The sequence below is a fragment of the Melanerpes formicivorus genome, unplaced genomic scaffold (assembly GCF_026170545.1).
Source record: "Melanerpes formicivorus ecotype bairdi unplaced genomic scaffold, bMelFor1.0.p_v2 SCAF_142, whole genome shotgun sequence".
In the NCBI taxonomy this organism is placed as follows: domain Eukaryota; kingdom Metazoa; phylum Chordata; class Aves; order Piciformes; family Picidae; genus Melanerpes; species Melanerpes formicivorus.
The window spans coordinates 522,538-542,066 of record NW_027142494.1 but is presented as its reverse complement, the minus strand read 5'-3'; the positions used below and the strand labels follow the sequence as shown (position 1 = coordinate 542,066).

Below are 19,529 nucleotides of genomic sequence, written 5' to 3'. Positions count from 1 at the left end.
TGAGCTTGGGGGCTGGTGGGCTGGTTCTTGATCTGGAGAAGTTGTTCTGACCTTAGTTGCTGGTTCTAGAGCTTAGGAGCTGGCTCTGAGCTTGGGGGCTGTTTCTTGAGCTCAGGGATCAGGCTCTTGGCTCAGGGGCTGGTTCTCAAGCTGGGAAGTGGTTCTGACCTTAGTTCCTGGCTCTAGAGCTCACAGGCTGGTGCTGGGCTTGAGGGCTGGCTCTGGGCTTGGGAAGTGGTTCTTGAGCTAAGGAAATTGGTTCTGAACTTGGGGGTTGGTTCTGACCTTAGTTGCTGGCTCTAGAGCTCACAGGCTGGTGCTGGGCTTGAGGGCTGGCTCTGGGCTTGGGAAGTGGTTCTTGAGCTAAGGAAATTGGTTCTGAACTTGGGGGTTGGTTCTGACCTTAGTTGCTGGCTCTTGAGCTTGGGGGTCAGGCGCTGGGCTTGGGGACTGCATCTGAGCTCAGGAAGTGGTTCTGGGCTTGGGGGTTGGTTCTTGAGCTTGGGAAGTAGTTCTGACCTTGGTTGCTGGTTTTAGAGCTCAGGGGCTGGGTCTGAGATCAGGAAGTAGTTCTGGGCTTGGGGTCTGGGTCTGAGCTCAGGAGATTGTTCCCTAAGCTCAGGGCTGCTTCTTGGCCTTGGGGACTGGCTTTGGGCACGGGGGCTGGTTCTCGAGCTTGGGAAGTGCTTCTGACCTTAGTGGCTGGCTCTAGAGCTCAGGGGCTAGTTCTGAGCTTGGGAAGTAGTTCTGACCTTAGGTGCTGGTTCTCAAGCTTGGGGGCTGGCACTGAGCTCAGGGGTTGGCTGTCAAGCTTGGGAAGTGGATCTGAGCTTAGTTGCTGGCTCTGAGCCCTGGAGCTGAGTCTGCATGTTCGATTTGAGTGTGAGCTTGGGGGCTGGTGGGCTGGTTCTTGGTCTGGAGAAGTTGTTCTGACCTTAGTTGCTGGCTCTTGAGCTTGGGGGCTGGCTCTTGAGCTGGGAAGTGGTTCTGACCTTAGTTGCTGGCTCTTGAGGTTGCAGGCTGGTGCTGGGCTTGAAGGCTGGTTCTGAGCTTGGGAAATGGTTCTTGAGCTAAGGAAATTGGTTCTGACCTTAGTTGCTGGTTTTGGGTTCAGGGGTCAGGCTCTGGGCTTGGGGGTTGGTTCTTGAGCTTGGGAAGTAGTTCTAACTTTGCTTGCTGGTTCGAGAGCTTGGGGTCTGGGTCTGAGCTCAGGAGCTTGTTCCCTGAGCTCAGGGCTGCTTCTTGGGCTTGGGGGCTGGCTCTGGGCTCAGGGGATGGTTTTTAATCTCTGGGGCTGCCATTGAGCTTGGAGATTGGTTCTGGAGCTTGGGAAGTGGTTGTGACCTTAGTTGCTGGCGCTGAGCTTGGGAGCTGGCTTTGAACTTGGGAAGGGTTTCTGACCTTAATTGCTGGTTCTCAAGCTGAGGGGCTGGTGCTGAGCTTGGGGTCTGGTTGTCAAGCTTGGAAAGGGTTCTGACCTTAGTTGCTGGCTCTGGGCTTGGGGTGTGGTTCCTGACCTCAGGGCCTGGTTCCTGAGCTTGTAAATGGCTCTGACCTTGGTTGCTGGCTCTGGAGCTTGGTTGTGGCCTTTGTTGCTGGTTCTGGAGCATAGGGGCTGGCTCTTGAACTTGGGGGCTGGCTGTGAGCTTGGGAATTGTTCTGATCTTAGTTGCTGCTTCTTGAGCTTGGAAAGTGGTTCTGACCTTAGTTGCTGGCTCTGAGCTTGGGAGCTGAGTCTGCACTTTTGGTTTAAGTTGCTTGGGGGCTGGTTCTGGAGCTCGGGGGCTGGCTGTGAGCTTGGGAAGTGCTCTGACCTTAGTTGCTGGCTCTGAGCTCAGGGGCAGGCTCTTGAGCTTGGGAAGTGGTTCTGATTTTATTTTCTGGGTGTGAGCTTGGAAAGGGGTTTTGAGCTTAGTTGCTGGCTCTGGGCTTGGGGTGTGGTTCCTGACCTCAGGGCCTGTCTCTGAGGTCAGGGGCTGGTTCTTGAGCTTGGGGGCTGGTTATGAGCTTAGGGGCCGTCTCTGAGCTTGGAAAGTAGTTCTGACCTTACTGGCTGGCTCTTGAGCTTGTGGGGGCTGGCTCTGGAGCTTGGTTCTGACCTTTGTTGCTGGTACTGGAGCCTGGGGGCTGATTCCTGAGCTTGGAAAGGGTTTTGACCTTAGGTGCTGGCTTGGGAGCTTGGGAGCTGTTTCTTGAGCTTGGGGGCTGGGTGTGAGCTTGGGAAGTGGTTGTGATCTTAGTTGCTGGTTCTGAGCTTGGGTGCTGAGTCTGCACTTTTGATCTAGGTTCTGAAGCTTGGGTGCTGGTTCTTGAGCTTAGGAAGTGGTTCTGACCTTAGTTGCTGGCTCTGAGCTTGGGGGCTGGCTCTGAGCTTGGGGGCTGGCTCTGAGCTTAGCTGCTGGTTCTTGAGCTTGGGAAGTGGTTCTGATTTTATTTTCTGGCTCTTGAGCTTGGGGTCTGGGTGTGAGCTTGGAAAGGGGTTTTGAGCTTAGTTGCGCAGTCTGGGCTTGGGGTGTGGTTCTTGATCTCAGGGCCTGTCTGTGAGGTCAGGGGCTGGTTCTTGAGCTTGGGAAGTGATTCTGACCTTAGTTGCTGGCTTGGGAGCTGAGTCTACAATTTTGATCTAGGTTCTGGACCTTAGTGGCTGACTCTTGAGCTTGGGGGCTGGCTCTTGAGCTTCGAATGTGGTTCTGACCTTATTTGGAGACTTGATGAGGTACTTGGTGCAATGGGTTAGCTGTTTGGGTGGGTTGGATTGGTTGATGGGTCTTGAAGGTCTCTTCCAACCTGGTTTGGTTTGGTTTGGTTTGCTGGCTTGTGAGCTTGGGGCCTGGGTGTGAGCTCTGGAGGTGGCTCTCAGCTTGGGAAGTGTTCTGACCTTAATTGCTGGTTCTTGAGCTCAGGGGCTGGCAGTGAGCTTGGGAAGTGGTTCTGATCTTAGCTGCTGGTTCTTGAGCTTGGGGCCTGGATGTGAACTTAGGAGCTGGCTCTGAGCCTGGGGGCTGGCTCTGCATTTCTGATCTGGATTCTTGTGCTTGGGAGCTGACTCTGATCTTAGTTGCTGGTTCTTGAGCTTGGGGGCTGGGTGTGAGCTTGGCCCCTGCCTTGAATTTAAAATGAGAGAGTTCAGCCAGTTGGAAGTTGAAGCTGAGCTGCTTTGCACTGCAGTGCTTCAGAGTTTGTGGTGCTCCAAAGGCAGATCTCAAAGAGCTGCTGCAAGAGTTGAGCTGAAGTGGCACAGTGCCCTGCAGAGGCAAAAGCTTTTCCCTGCCAGTCAGCCATTGGAATCATCTCCCCAGGGCAGTGGTGGATTGCCCTGCAGGGCAGAGTTGGAAGGCTCAGCTTGGCAGGGGGCTGGGCCAGCTCCTTTCCAGTGCAGTGTCAGCTGGCAAGGTTGGAGCAGCTGAGCCTTGGGGTCCCTTGCAGCCTGGCATTGTGTGGCAGCAGAGCTGTGCTGCTGGTTTTGAGGGCACTTGGAAAGCTTCTGGAGCATTTGTGCAGAGTGTGCAAGACATCCCTGAGCCTAGCAACTCCCTCAGCTCTCTTCAGAATGAACTCTGCAGAGCTGGAAGAGCTTTCCAGGAATTTGGCAGAGGTTTGGAGGAGTTAGGAAGGGATTTTGGTTCTCCTCCTCCTTGTCCTCTTCCTTGTCCTCCTCTGCCTCATCTTTTTCCTGCTCTCCCTGGACGCTGCACTTAGACTCCTAGAATCCTGGAGTGGTTTGGGTTGGCAGGGAGCTGCAAAGGTGCTGCAGTCCAAGCCCCTCTGCAGTCATCCTGCACTAGCTCAGGTTGCCCAGAGCCCTGTCCAGCCTGACCTTGAACATCTGCAGGGCTGGGACCTCAACTCCCTCCCTGGGCAACCTGTTGCAGTGTTCCAGCAGCCTCCTGGTGCAGAACTTGTTCCTCACCTCCAATCTCAGTCTGCTCTGCTCTGGTTTGAAGCCATTGCCTCTGGTGCTGTCCCTGCAGGCTTTGCAAAGAGTCCCTCTGCAGCCTTCTTGTAGTCCCCTTCAGGTACCAGAAGGTCACTCTTAGGTCTCCCCAGAGTCTTCTCTTCTCCTCTCCAGGCTGATCACCCCCAGCTCCCTCAGCCTGTCCTGGTAGCAGAGCTGCTCCAAGCCCCTGATCATTTTTGTGTCCCTCCTCTGGGCCCTCTCCATCAGGTCCATGTCCTTCCTGTGTTGAGGGCTCCAGAGCTGGCTGCAGTGCTGCAGGTGAAGTCTCAGCAGAGCAGAGCCAAGTGCCAGGATGGCCTCTGTCCATCTCTGGCCCTGCTGCTTTTGGTGCAGCCCAGGCTGCCCTTGGTCTTGTGGCCTGCAGGCTCCCCCTGTCTGTTCCTGTCCAGCTTCTTGTCCAGCAGCACCCCCCAGTGCTTTTCTGCAGGGCTGCTTCCTATCCCCTCCTCCCCCAGGCTGTCCTGATTGTGAGGATTGTGCCAGGCCAGGGGCAGGACCCTGCCCTTGCTCTTGTTGAAGCTCAGGAGGTTGCCCTGGGCCCCCTCTGCAGCTTGTCCCCTTGAGCTCCTCCAACTTGTTCTGCAGGGTATTGCCTTAGGTTTCAGGAGGCAGAGAGGCTCTCTTTGAGCCTGGTGAAAGGAGTTGATGCCAAGCTGTGGCCAGAGGGTTGGATAGAATTGGGCAGTTCCCATGGCTGTGCTGTTCAGAGCTGCATCCTACAGTGCAAAGCATCCAATCCACAACAATCCATAGTGTGCCTGGGCCATGGGAGCCAAGCAACCTCCCTAGGCCAAAGCTTCCTCCAGAGCTCCACCAAAGCAGGCCAGAACCCCAGGCCCCAAATGCCTTCCCCCTTCCCCATGCCTCTCTGCCCCTCCTCCCCCCATACCCAAGAGCTGCAGTTACAGATTCTGGTAGGCAGCTCCCAGGTGAGCCAGGCTGCTGCAGGCTGCAGTTGGCAGCATTGCCAAGGCCTCAAAGCTCCTCTGCAGAGAGAGATCCCAGAAGCTGTTGCTGGGAGCAGAGAGGAAGGGCAAAGGAGGTTGGAGATCCTGTGCTGTTCCTTTGTAGAGAGTGAGTGCAGGCCTTGTGGGAATGAACTAAGCTAGATGACACTTTGTGGTGTCCCTCTGGACTCTGCTGTCCCTGCTGGAGGTCTCTACTCTCTCATGTAAGACATCCCAGTGCCTTCCACCCACCACAGGGATTCTCCTCCATGCTCTCATCCAGGGGCTTCTGTTGGGCCCTGCTGGCTGTGTAGATCAGCCCTGGTGACATTGTAGGACCCTGGTGACTCTGAGAGGGCAGCAAGTGAGTGGAGCTGGAGCACTGGATGGAGAGATGGAGGGTGAAGGCTGCAGGGGTTGGGAGGGCTTAGTTCAGCAGCTGTGTGGCTCTGCCTGGCTCCTACCTCCAATGGTGCTGGCAGCAGCTGACCCCAGAAGCTCAAAGCCCCAAACCCTGCCTGGCTGAGGACAGTCCCCTGACCCCTCCTGACATCCAGCACAGCCCAAGCAGGCACTCAGGGCTCCTAGCCACACAGCCCAGCCATCCCCCATGGCAGGAGTCACCTGAAGTCTCTCTCTTTCTCTGTCCCCCTTGCTCTCATCAGTTGCTGCCTGAGGTGTCTGCAGGGTCCCTCCCCAGCCCCCATCTGTAAGCCCCCCTTGGCTTGGTGCTGTTCTTTCAGCCCTCCAGCTGATCCCAGCCTTTAGTCTCAGGCCCCTTCCATTCTTGTGCTGCTGCTTCCAGCCCAGTTGCTTAGATGCTTCCTCAGCCACAGCATTTCCCACTCCACCTTTCCAGCTGCAGTGGCAGTGGAGGTGAGGGATGCAGGGCCATGGGACAGCCAAGGCAGCAGGGACATGGATGAGTTGGGAATGAGGGAAGGGCCTGAGAATGGTCAGGCAGGAATTAGGCCTTGTCCCCTCAAGAAGGGGTGAGTATCCAGGGCCCAGGTGGCAAATGTGTGTGCAGGGAATGGCAGAATCTGACAGCTTTTCATTTGGTGAAAGGAGTGAATTGTGCTGCAGCTCTGCCTGTGTCAGCTGGGAGATGAACAGCAGCCCATGGGCACTGTGCCCTCCCACCAAACCTCATTTTGTCTTGGAGATGTGGAATGGCAGCTCCAGGAGAACTGCAAAGAGCAAGCTGAGAGAAATGGTCAGGGAGAGAAGGAAGCAAAACTCTTACCAGTGAGTCTCTTTGGACTGCAGGTGTGTGAAGGGTGCTGGAGATGTGAGGTTTGGGCAGGAGCCAGAGACTCCTCCAGCATCCCAGTGAGGGCTGAAGAGGTTTATCAAGAAGCTGTCCAAGTCCCTTCCCCCTTTGCTGTATCTCCAGAGGTCATGAAGCTCCCTTTGTGTGTGTCCTGAGGGCTGCTGTGATCTTCTCTTGGGGAGTGGGCAGCATAGAGGTGTGTGCAGGGCCGAGCTGAGCACAGAGTGGGGGTGGTGGGGGCAGAGCCAGGGAGGAGAGCTGGGACCAGAGCAAGATCTGCTGGCAAAGGCAGGTGCAGGCAGCAGAGCCCTGGGCAGGCAGTGGGAGGAAGCTTTAGGCAAGGCCTGGGTGAGGCTGTGTGGAGGCAGCTGTGTTGTGGTGCTGGCCTGCAGCTGTGTGCTGGGGGCTGTGTGCTGGGCAAGGAGCTGAGTGTGCACTTGTTGAGGCCTCCCATCTTGATCAGCCCTGGCTGTGTGCTGTGGCTGTGCTGCTGGGCTTGGGAGCTGCCCCCAGGAAGGCTGAGCTGTGCTGCCTGGTCCTGGGCAGTGCTGAGCCATCCCTTGCATATCAGTGCTCCCCTCTGAGCCCTTTTCTTCTCTGTAGCAGGAGCTGTGTCCCTCTCTCTCCATCATCCCTGCCCCTGTGTGCTGTGGAAGAGCAGAGTTTGCAGATCTGCCCCTTGGAGCAGCCCAGCAGGTAAGGAACCCAGAGTGGGGCAACAGCAGGACCCCAGCCCCCAGAATCCTAGAGTCCCAGGGCACCTCCCAGCCTCCTCCTACCCACCACATTTCGCCCCTCCAGGGCCTCTGAGGCACATCAGGTGTTGGAGTTTGGGAACTCCCCAGGCTTGTGGGGGTCAGTTGTGTGGCAGGAGGTGATGTTTGTAGTTGGCACGTGGAGGGTGTTGGGAGAAGGTTGGAGGTGGTTTGTTCTTTAATTGTTCAGTGCTGCTGCCTCCATTGCCTGAGCCAGAAGAGATCAAAGGACAGAGCCTGGGCCAGGAACCACCCTGCCAATGCTACCAGGCTCGAGGAGAGTGGGACCAGACCACTTTTAAGTCCCAGGGTACCTCAGGGCACTGATCACAGGAACCTGGGGTCTCAGCACAGGTATTAGAGGTCTGAGCCCACACTGTGGCAGAAACTGAAGGTTTCTGCATTCTCTCCTCCAGCTGGGTGTTGGGAAGTGCTGGGAGTCAGGGACTGTCTTGTCCCAGGCAGGATGTGAGGTTTTGTGATCCTGGGCTCAGGTGCTTCCATGTTCCTAATCTCTCTGCTGTAACCCCTTCCTGCCACAGTATGGCCTCACAGAAGGACCCAGGCAAAAGCTGGGAGGAGAAGCAGCAGCCAGAGATGAAGTTCGAGCAGCCAAAGTGCAGCCTGGAGGGTGTTGAGAAGGAAGAGAAAGAGGACAAGATGGAGGATGGTGATGCTGAGGAGAAGGATGACTATGATAATGATGAGTATGAAGAGGTGGATAACCATGAGGATGAAGGTGATCAGGATGAGGAGGAAAAGGAATTTGAAGAGAATGAAGCCAGAGCAGGTCCCTCTGTGCCACCCAAGCAGCTGAATCAGTGTCCTGAGTGTGGGCAGAGCTTCCCACCTGGCTCAGAGCAGGTGAAGCACCACTGCCCCCACCCTGGCCCCCGGCCCTTCATCCGTGGTGACTGTGGCAAGAGGTTCAGCAAGAGCTCTGAGCATATCCAGCAATGCTGCACCCAGACCGGTGAGAGGCCATACAGCTGTGCTGAGTGTGGCAAGACCTTCACTCACAAATCTTCCCTCAGGCAGCACCGCAGTGTGCACAGCACTAAGTCCTTCCCCTGCAGGGACTGCGGCAAGCGCTTTAAACACAGCTCCAGTCTCACCATCCATCGCCGCATCCACACTGGAGAGCATCTGTTCCCCTGTGCTGTGTGCAGCAAGAGCTTCACCACGAGCAGGGATTACATCCAGCACCAACTCATCCACAATGGTGAGAGGCCGTACAGCTGTGCCGACTGCGGCAAGAGCTTCACCCAGAGGGGAAACCTCACAGAGCACCGTCGTGGGCACGCTGGCGAAAAGTCTTTCAGCTGTGCTGAGTGCGGCCAGGCCTTCAGACATAAGGGCACTCTCATTGCGCACCACCGCACTCACACCGGTGAGAAGCCTTACACCTGTGATGACTGTGGCAAGAGCTTCAGACAGAGGCAACATCTCAGTCGCCACCGCCGCACCCACACTGGTGAGAAGGCTGCCACTTGTGCTGATTGCGGTAAGAGCTTCACCCGGATGGGGCGCTTCAAGAAGCACCGCTACATCCACACCAGAGAGCAGCCTGCACTGGAGGGGAGGCATAAATCCACCTAGAATATGTGGGGTAATCATGACCCTTCTGTGCGGGCCTTTCCAGCACCAAAATCATCCCTTTTTCCTTTGCAGTTCTCAGGGACTGGGGACACCAGCAGCAACAAACACCTCCTGCCCTTCTGAACACCAATTATTGCTGATGAGAACAATTACAGTGCTGAGTTGACACAGCTGGAGCTCCCAGTGGAGCTGGGCAGGGCTTTGCCACAGTCTGTCTGGTTCTTCCCCAATGCTTTGTGTCTCCCTGGGGTAAGAAATCCTCTGTCCATTGACCAATTGTCTCAATAAAACCCAAAAGTTACCCAAATCCTGTCTGTTTGCTTTTATTTCAGATATCCCTGCCACAATGCCCGAATTTTGGGGGCATTTGCTCCCAAGGGATGGGGTGGAGCTGTGTGCCCAGTTGAGGGCGGGGAAAATGAGGTTCTCAGAGGAGTCTTGAGGGGCATCTCAGAGGCATTCTGCAGGGGCTTTCAGGTGATCTTAGGTGTTTGGGATTTGGATGGTCCTGGGACTGACTTTTGGGATCTTTGGAGGGTGTAGGGGGAAGCTCATGGAGATCTTTGGAAGAACTCAGAAATCTTCTGTTGGCTTTCCACTGTGGGGCTGGAACAAGTTGAAGAGCTGAGAAGAGGTTAATCTGCTTCTTCCCCCCAAAACAGAAGTGAAGGAAAAATAACACACACCCCCAAATCAAAAAACCCTCTGGGTTGAGATAAGGACTTGAGACAACATCAACAGAGCTGAATCCAGATGAGATCACATAGTACACACTGACCTGAGGCTGTTTGCAGAAAGAAGCACAGCAGTCAGCAGCAGCAGCCAGGAGTTAAACCCCTACAGCCTTCCCTCTCAGCAAAGAGCCAGCACCTGAGAGCCAGAACCCAACAGCAGCAACCAGAACAGGAAGCCTCTCATGTTGCCATCTGAACGACAAGCCCTGTAGTACTTTGCTTCAGCCAGCACTGTCCCTGTGAAGGTGGCATGAGGCAGGATGGAGTAATGGCAGCAAATTTCCAGCTTAACCTTTGATATTCCCAAGCCCTCATTCTGTGCCATCTGCACCATGCCCAGCAGCAATCAGTAGCACACCTCAGGCACTGTCCATTCTCACTCCACAGGAGGTTGCTTTGCAGTACCCAGAGGGCTGCTCACTGCAGGTGCTCTGCAGCTCCACTCTGTTCCAGCACAGTCTGGATCAGTCCATGCCCAGTCCAAATGCTGCAAATGCTGGGGCTGTGTTTCTAGCTCTGGGGCAGTCTGAGTCCAGTGACTCCTTCCATGCCTCCAAGTGAAAGCAAACTGTGGCTTGCATCCCAGTACTCAGCTTCCAACACATCCAGGTGTGGGGATCCTCCTGTCACACCAGAAACACAGATGGGTTCCACCCCTTGTGGTTTGATGGTGTCAGAGCACTCTGGGCACCTGTATCTACTAAAGCTTTGTCCTCTCATGGCTTCAACTTGCCAGGCCATTGGTTCTGTACAGTCCAACAAACCAATTTGTCTCTCCCTTCCATCTGGTTGGAGGCAGAGCCCCTCTAATTCTGCCTTGGGTCCCTTGCATCTTGTGAAGATGCTTTGGGAGTCCCTTCAGGAGGACCAGAAGCAGTTTCAGCTTCCCTGCACTTCTTAGGCCATTTCCCAGTGGACACTGAGGCAGCATCTCTGGGGGGACAATTCCCCTGTAAGTCACAGACTCCTGCAGCCAGGACTGGATTGGGTTTTCCCTTCCACTTCCTCATGTCCTCCCCATGGTCACACAAGTAAAGCAGAGGGTGTGCTGTGGTGTGTGCCTCCCAGATTCTCTCCCTTGGAGAGTGGAGCAGCTGCTCCTCATGGTTGAAACACAGGACTGTACAGGTGGGGAATAAAAGCTTCTTCTGGAGCTGATGGAACTCCTGAGACAGTTCCTTCACAGCTGAAACACAGGCCTGGTCAGAGGAAGAGAGATTTCCTTTGCCTTGCTGGGGCCTGCTGCTTGTTTCATCCACTGTTTGTCTTTAGTCATCTTCCAAAGCCAGAGATAAGAACTAAGCCAGCAGCCCTGGCTCTTTGTCTTGTTCCCATGGGGACCCTGATCCCTCCTGGTCCTTTGCCGGATCAGCTGCTTTCCTTGTAGGCTTCTTTTTCCCTACAGGGACAGCTGATCCTGGCACAGGCTGCTTCTCTGACACAGCTGCCATGCCTGTGGCACTGTCTGTAGGTCCTGAGACCTTCTCTTGCCTTTGAGCCCTTTGCACAGAGATGAGAAGGGCTCGGGAGGCATGGGCCAGGCCCAAGCACATTGCAGTGATTTCTGTCTCTCAGGAACTCCCAGGCTGACAACAGACTTTTCCCAAAACTTTCCCCAGCTGGGGAGGATTTTGCACTTGCTCAGGGCTGAAATTCCAAAGTACCAGAGGTGACCAACAGTCTAAGAATTTACCACTTCCCTCCCTCACCCCCTGCCACTCCTCAGTATCCAGCATCTGGGCAGATCTCACTGTGGTTTCCTTGGGAGTGTCCTGTATTGCTCTGGATGATACCAGAGCAAGCAGTGGGCAGCACAGCTCTGAACCATTGCCCTAAGCTAACACTCAGCACCAGCAGCAGCACAAACAGGACTACAGCTCATCAGCCCCCTGAAAGCAAATCCATCTACAATGTGAATACACCACAGGAAAGAAAACTTCAGTCAAACTCTGTTGACGAGCCTCAAGACTTAATTGAATCCTCTTCTTAGCTCCTTGTTACCACAATCCTTTTCACTCCTGCCAAAATCTGTCCTCATTAAGGCAGCTGCTTTTGTGCCCCCCGTTGGGCTCCAGAAAAGGAATGTAATGGGTTCAGCTGAAGCAGCAGCTTAAGCTCCCTGCCTCCCCCAACACAGAACTGAGGGGGAAAGAACACCACACAAAACCTCTTTGTGTTGATACAGAAACAAATGAGAGAAGAGTTTCCTGAGCAAATCAGATCATCAGAATACAAAAGTACAGTGACCTCAGCCTGTGTGCAGAAAAGGCACAGTGGAAAGCAGCAGCAAGCAGCAGCAAGCAAGGCAAAAGCCCAAACCAGGGAGCTGCTCCCCTATCCCTCCCTGTCCCACTGCCATCCCAGCAGAGCAGCCAACACCCAAAAAACCCCAGAATCCAGAAGCAGCAACTGGAACAGGGAGCATCCCATGTTGCAACCTGAACTTCAAGCCCCATCATCCTTTGCTGCAGCCAGCACTTTCATTTCTGAGGCTGGCATGGCTGCAGCATGGTCTGGATAACAGCAGCAGAGTCAACTCAGCCCATGACAATCAGGAGCCCTCCAAGCAAAATGGAAAGAGCCTCTCAGCTTCTGTGAACAACTTACACTGCTTTGAAGGCAGCTGGACTTGCCACATGGATGCATTAGCTGAGAGCCCAGAAGAGCCCAGGGGGGCAGTGGAAGGTGACTTCAGAAGGATCCTTGAAGATGAAGCTCAGACAGACTTCATGATTTGTAGCTGGAACCTTGGTATTTCCTGCTGGGATCTCCTTTGTATATTCAGAGCCCTGTGACAATTCACAGGGTCACAGGTGACAGGATGTTAGGGGTTGGGAGGGACCTCTGGAGATCTCTGACTCCCCCTGTAAGAACAGGACCATTGAATCCATTGCAGGTCTCACAGGAACACATCCAGACAGGGCTGGCAAGTCTCCAGAGAAAGAGACTCCACAACCTCTCTGGGCAGCCTGTTCCAGGGCTCTGTCACCCTTACAGTAAAGAAGTTCTTCCTGCTGTTGAAGTGGAACTTCCTGTGCTGCAGTTTCCATCCATTGCTCCTTGTCCTTTCCCAGGGCACAAGTGAGCAGAGGCTGTCCCTGCCTCTTGCTTCCTGACCCCCAGCCCTCAGATATTGATAGACATTGATCAGATGCCCTCTCAGCCTTCTCCTCTCCAGATTAAACAGCCCCAGGCCTCTCAGCCTCTCCTCATCAGGCAGTGCTGCAGTCCCTTCAGCATCCTCACAGCCTCTGCAGCAGATGCCCGTCCCTCTGGAACTGGGGAGCCCAGAACTGGATGCAATATTCCAGGTGGGGCCTCCCCAGGGCAGAGTAGAGGGGGAGGAGAACCTCCCTGGATCTGCTGACCACACTCTTCCAAATGCACCCCAGCATCCCATTGGCCTTCTTGGCCACCAGGGCACATTGCTGTCCCATGCAGAACTTGCTGCCCACCAGAACTCCCAGGTCCTCCATGGGGCTGCTCTCTAACTATTTGTTCCCTTGAGTGCTGTAGGGTTCACATTGCTCTGGACATTGCATGGTGCACATCACCTCTAGTGAATCTGAGGCTCCCCAGAAATTGCCAGTGGGTTCCTCTTAATCACATGGATCCTGTCCCAGCAGGCACTAGTGCAGGAGAAGGAACAGCAGACTGAAGAGAAGGAGAAAGGGAACTGAAAATCTCATCACCTGAATCTAGAAAGAAAGCCCTTGGTAGCAAATGTCCTTTCTGGATGGACACAGAACACAACACAGAGAGCTGATGAGAGCAACTGCTGGGGGTGCAGCAACTGCCCTGAGAACCCTAAGGAAGGGCTGGAGGGGGGAGGGCATTCACTGGAATTCCAATACCTGATAATACCTCTTGGGCATACTGAGAATCACAGAATTGTCAGGGTTGGAAGGGACCTCAAGGATCATCCAGCTCCAACCCCCCTGCCATGGGCAGGGACACCTCACACCAGAGCAGGTTGCTCAGAGTCACATCCAGCCTGGCCTTAAAATCTTCCAGGGATGAGACTTCCACCACCTCCCTGGGCAACCTGTTCCAGTGTCTTTCCACCCTCATGGGGAAGAATTTCTTCCTAACATCCAATCTGAATCTCCCCACTTCAAGTTTTGCTCCATTCCCCCCAGTCCTATCCCTACCCAACACCCTAAAAAGTCCCTCCCCAGCTTTCTTGCAGCCTCTTTCAGATACTGGAAGGCCACAAGAAGGACTCCTTGGAGGCTTCTCTTCTCCAGACTGAACAGCCCCAACTCTCTCAGTCTGTCCTCATAGCAGAACAGCTCCAGATCTCTGCTTATCCTCATGGCCCTTCTCTGGTCAACTTCCAGCCCCTACAGATCCTTCTTGTAACAGATGCTCCAGAACTGGACAGAGAGCTCCAGGTGTGGTCTCACCAGGGTGGAGCAGAGTGGGAGAATCATCTCCCTGGCCCTGCTGGCCACATTTACCTTGCTGCAGCCCAGGATACAATTGGCTCTCGGGGCTGCAAGTGCACACTGGTGGCTCCTGTTGAGCTTGTGGATGAACACTTCCCTTAAGGATAATCCAGAATGAGAAGCACAGGATGGGGATGGAAGAGGCTCCTGATCCAAAGAAGAGAGATTCCAAATGTGTCCAGAGATACAACCTAACTGATTGGCAAACATTGACTGCCTGAAGTCAATGCACCGCTGTGGGAGAAACACTCAGGCTGTGCATCCATCCAGGCTGTCACCATCCCATAATAAGGAACAAACACACAGGGTGGGCTGCACCAGGGGGAAAGGGAAAGTATTGGAGATGTGGCAGTAAAGGCAGGAAAAGATTACCCCTCAGCTGGTCAGGAATCTGTACCCCTGGGGCAGTGCTCCCAAATACAACTGTGGCTGATCAAGGAGATGTGAAATGGCACAAATGAAACACTGCTGCAAAGGAAAGGGCCTCTGGTTGGCACAGCTTGGCCTGATGCTTTCTGCCTTGCTCAGGAGAAAGTGAAGCAGAAAAGGCCATGGTGAAGATCTCTGCTCTCCCAGTCCTCTGGAATAGGACTGCAGGTGCAGGATCAGCTTCCCAGGGAGGAGTGAAACAGGTTGCAGAAATAGCTGCTCAGGAGGGAATGGCTCCAGGCATGGTCTTTGCCTCAGAAGGAGGAGTGGGCACAGCACTGAACACAAGGTGTTGTGTTTCCATGGATCAGAGAGGAAGGACATCCATAGACATGGGTGAGAGATGGGAACAAAGCAGGATTGTGCAGGAAGGAGGAGCCAGCACAAGTTCTGCACCATGAGGGTAGTGGAACACTGGAACAGGTTGCCCAGGGAGGGGATTGGGGTCCCATCCCTGGAGAGATTGAAGGTAAGGCTTGACAGGCCTCTGGGCAACCTGATCTAGTTGAGGCTGTCCCTGGGAAGGTCGGACAAGATAACCTTTGGAGGTCCCTTCCAGCCCAGCCCATTCTGTGATCAGTGAGATATGGGAACCAAGCAGATTCTGCATGAAGTGCAAAAGGAAGACACCACCTGGGGCTTCTCAGAGCTCTGGGCCTGGCTATGGTTGTGGATTCCTGCCTTGGGCTTCAGTCTCAAGAAGTTGGTTGGAGCAATAACCCTGAGCTTGTTCCCCTTTGTTTGCATGGCTGTTATAGTGCAGGGCATGTGTGAGTGCTGGTCTGCTTCAGGGAACAGAACAGGGGACAGCAAGGACCTCTCTGGGAAGAGCTGGGGCAAATGTCACCTTCAAGAGCAGGCCCTAAGCCTCTGTATTCTCCAAAGCTCCCATTGCAAGGACCAGGCCTAAGGCCTGTCTGCAGTTCATAGAGCAACACTGAACAAGACTTTCCTGAGGTTCTTTTCCCTTCTTTCTGTTGCTTTTGGGAGACTCTTGAGTTTCTCATTCCATCAGCTGGGTAGGAGATGTTCTCCTCGCCTTTCACTATGTGTTTTGGAATCTCTTGGGTTTGTCCCCAGACCTTGGTTTGGTCACCAGCTGTGCTCAGACTTTTCCCTTCACCTTCTAATCCCAGAAACACAGAATCAGCCAGGTTGGAAAATACCTCAGAGATCAAGTCCAATCTATTACCCAACACCCCCTGACACTTAAACCATGGCTCCAAGTGCCACATCCAATATTTTTTGAACACTCTAGGGACAGTGACTCCACCCTCCCAGGGCATCACATCCCAGTGGCCAATTCCTCTTTCTGGGAAGAACTTTCCCTCACCTCCAGCAAAAACTTCCCCTGGTGCAGCCAACTATAAAACTGTAACAGGACTCTTTCCCAGTACAGATTGTGCCCACAACCAGGAAAGGCTACACCACCTGAAGCCCTCTAAGCACTCCTCTAGGACTCCTCCCAGTACAAACCATATCCCCTTACCCACTCCCTGACAGACTGGGCCCCATCACAGTACAAACTATCTGACTGTTCTTCAGAGATGGAGTTTCTGGTGTGTCCTATCCCCAGTCAGAAAGGCACCACAGCATCTGGGAGGAACCATTCCAAATGCACTGGGGTCAAGCAAACCCTGCACACAGGGAAGAAGGCCAACTGCAGCTGGGCTGTGGCAGGAAGTATGGCCACACAGACTCAGATGTTGTCCTCCCCCAGACTCAGCACTGCTGTGGCCACATCTGGACACTTGGTGTCTGGCTTTGGGAATGTCCAGACTGAAGGAATGGAGAGGAACTGCAGAGGCTGCAGAGGAGATCTACTATGATGGGGTTGACATCACTGTGGAGAGCCTGAGAGACCTGGGCTGCATCAGCCTGCTGAATGGAGGATCAGGGCACTGCCAGAGCAATGTGCACATGGCTGAAAGGTGAATTCAGAGAGGATGGAGATCTTCTGGGGAGTGGGAAGAGAACAAAACCTCCACACAGTGCAGCTTGGAAGGTTCAGAGTGGAGATGAGGCCAAAGAAATGTCCCTGAAAGGGCAGAGCTGCTATGCATGAGGCCATCCAGAGGTGTCAGGAAACAGCAGGGAGAGCTGAGACAGCTCAGGGAAGGGATGGAAATGGCAGGAGGAGAGCTGGCTGGGGAAGCAAGATTGGTGTCAGCAGCCTGAAGGGAAAGAGCTGCAGGCATGGGACAGTGTAGGAAAGGCTGCAGTAAGGATGGCCAAGGGCTCTGGCAAGGCTGAGAGGCCCAACAGGAACAAGATCTTTGCGCCCTTGGCTCTGGCAGTTGCCTCTGCCACCAAGGCCTGTGAGGAGAAACTTGGCTTTGAGGCTTTGAGGTGGTTCTATTGGAAGGGCAGTGGTCAGGGCTTGGCCTTTCTGCTTCTTAGACCAAAGGCAAGTTTTTCTGCCCTGTACTTTGCCTTTGTCTCCCTGCAATCCTGGCCTCTAACAAGCTGCTCTAACGAGTCCCTGGGGAGCCTTTGGCAGTAACAAGCCTCAGTGAGGCCAATCAGTGCTTCAAGGTACTTTGGAGTTTTCTTCTGACTTGGACTTCTTGAGAGGCTTCTTGGCAGTACCTTGGCAGAGTCTCCTGGCAGTACCTAAGGATGATGTAATCAGCCCCAAATACTCCATGGGGCTCATTAAATACTGCTGAACCTCTAATTATTGCCAAGGTTTCAGCAGCTAATTATCATAGTATCATAAGATCTGCCTTGCCAGGGGCTTGGGGTCAGGGCTTGGCCCTTTGGATCAGTGAAACCCCTCCAGGTTCACTCAGCAGCAGAGCCACTTTGAGCTGCTTGTCCTGACCTGTCAGCACTGCCTCAGTTCTCTGCTCTCACCACAGCCTGGAGATGCTTCAGTGCCTCCAGTGAAGCTTCCCTTGCATCCATTGTCTCCTCCTGCTCTAAGCAGACCCTGGGGACCCTTTCCCAGTATGCTTCACTGGGACCCATTAAGAGTAGAAGAAACTTCAGAGTTTGAGTCTGACTTTGACTTCTGGAGAGGTTTCATCAGCTTCCTCTCAGTCCCTGAGGTTTACAGGGCACCAAAAGCAGCCAGAGGAGTCATTAAAACACCTTAGGCTGGACCTTTGCTGCCCTATTGGGCCAGGCTTCTGGGCTGGAAGGTGCTGCTGGCAAGCAGGCAGCGCAGCAGGAGAAAGCTCTGGCCAGGAGCAGGTCCTTTGCACAGCACAGCAGGGCTGAGGGCACTGCCAGAGGATCTCAGGGAGATGAGGAAGGCAGAAACAGCTTCGAGGTGGCCAGGAATGGGAGGATGCTGAGAGCTCACTGGAGGAGAAGTCACTGCAGTCACAGACAGAGTGAGGCTGTGGGTGCAGGACACTGCAGCTGTAGCTCCTGGAGGCATCTCCATCTCAGCAGCTGATGCTCAGCTGAAGGCTCCTGGAGTGTGCACACAGAAGGAGGAGCAAAGCCCTTCAGTTCCATCCTGTGAGCAGCAGTGAGCATAGCTGGGTAAGGAGAAGGCTTCATCCCCATCCCCTCTGCCTTCCTCTCTTCCCTTCACTGTCTCTGCAGCACTGCAGGCCTGCTCCCTGTTTCATCACCTTTCCATGGGACATTCTTTTGCTGGGTTTGGGCTGTTGGTCATTTTCTGTTCAGACTCCAGAGGAATCTGCAGGGCAATTCTGAGTCCCTGCTGCATTTGAAGCTGTGATGAACTCTGCCATGGGTTGGTAGTGATGGGACTGAGCTGATCCATTCCTCATGCAGCTCAGGGACAGGGCTTACAATGAGGATGAGAGAAGTGTGCCCTAACTTGTCACTGCCTTTCTCACCTTGGACAGGTCTCCATGCCCCGAGGCAGCAGATGGCCAACAGCAGCTCCATCACCCACTTCCTCCTCCTGCCATTCCCAGGCACAAGGCAGCTGCAGCTCCTGCACTTCTGCCTCTTCCTGGCCATCTACCTGGCTGCCCTGCTGGGCAATGGCCTCATCATCACCACCATAGCCTGGGACCACCACCTCCACACCCCCATGTACTTCTTCCTCCTTAACCTTGCTCTCACTGACCTGGGTGCCATCTCCACCACTGTGCCCAAATCCATGGACAATTCCCTGAGGAACATCAGAGACATCTCCTATTCAGGGTGTGCTGCTCAGCTATTTTTCTTTCTCTTTTTCATGTCAGCAGAGTATTTTCTCCTCACCACCATGTCCTATGATCGCTATGTTGCCATCTGCAGACCCCTGCACTATGAGACCCTCCTGGGCAGCAGAGTTTGTCTCCACCTGGCAGCAGCTGCCTGGACCTGTGGGGCTCTCTATGCTCTGCTGCACACAGCCAATACATTTTCCCTGCCCCTCTGCCAGGGCAATGCTCTGCACCAGTTCTTCTGTGAAATCCCCCAGATCCTCAAGCTCTCCTGCTCCACATCCTACCTCAGGGAACTTTGGCTAATTGTGGTCAGTGCCTGTTTATCATTTGGTTGTTTTGTGTTCATTGTGGTGTCCTATGTGCAGATCTTCAGGGCAGTGCTGAGGATCCCCTCTCAGCAGGGACGCCACAAAGCCTTTGCCACCTGCCTCCCTCACCTGGCTGTGGTCTCCCTCTTTCTCAGCACTTCCTTCTTTGCCTACCTGAAGCCCTCCTCCATCTCCTACCCATCCCTGGACCTGGTGGTGTCAGTTCTATACTCAGTGTTGCCTCCAGCAGTGAACCCTCTCATCTACAGCCTGAGGAACCAGGAGCTCCAGGCTGCCCTGAGCCAGCTGATCCCTGGATGCTCTCAGAAGCAATAAAGTCTTTGTCTTGTGCTGCAGAGCATTTCTGATGTCACTCAGTGCAGGCCCAACCTGGCTGCTTGAGTTCTGGCTGCTGCTGCTGCTGGTCTCCTTGTGAGAATGTTGTTCCCACACAAATGTCTGTCTTCAGACAATTTCTGGTTCAGTGTTGTCCTGTCTGGAGGCTGCAGACAGGAGGAGCTGTGCTCCATGGGTGTTCAACACAATAAAGGACCCTGCAGGGAGTTGTTTCTCTGAGCTCCTTCCTCCAAGGCTTCTGTGGAGCTGTAGGGCAGTGCCTGTGTGCAGAGGAGGAGGGGCAGAGTCCCAGCACAGCAGCAGTGCCAGGCATCCCCAGAGCTTGGGCTGTCCTCAGCTGCCCTTTCTGCCCTTCCACCCTCTCCTGTTGAGCCTCTGTGCTGGGGCATGGCCTGAGTGCTCTGGCAGCTTGGGCACTGTGCTGCTGTGTGGCAGTGCTGGGACTGCAGGCAGGGACAGGCCATGCTGTTTGTGGGACAGAGCTGTGCTCCAGAGCAGCACTGCCATCAGAACAGGAGGTCTCCTCATGCCTTCATACCCCAACCCCTCCCATTACACACTGCACCTCCTCAGAGTCCAAACTGG

General features: G+C 54.3%; 1 protein-coding gene and 1 pseudogene across 1 annotated transcript; both read left to right on the top strand.

The window, feature by feature from the left end:
- Positions 1-19,529, top strand: part of LOC137456909 (zinc finger protein 420-like) — a 207,079-nt pseudogene that overhangs the window by 74,973 nt on the left and 112,577 nt on the right.
- LOC137456897 (olfactory receptor 14A16-like) lies at positions 17,979-18,923 on the top strand. Its single transcript, XM_068168586.1, has one exon. It carries the CDS (start codon positions 17,991-17,993, stop codon positions 18,921-18,923), a length of 933 nt encoding a protein of 310 aa, XP_068024687.1. The 5' UTR covers positions 17,979-17,990.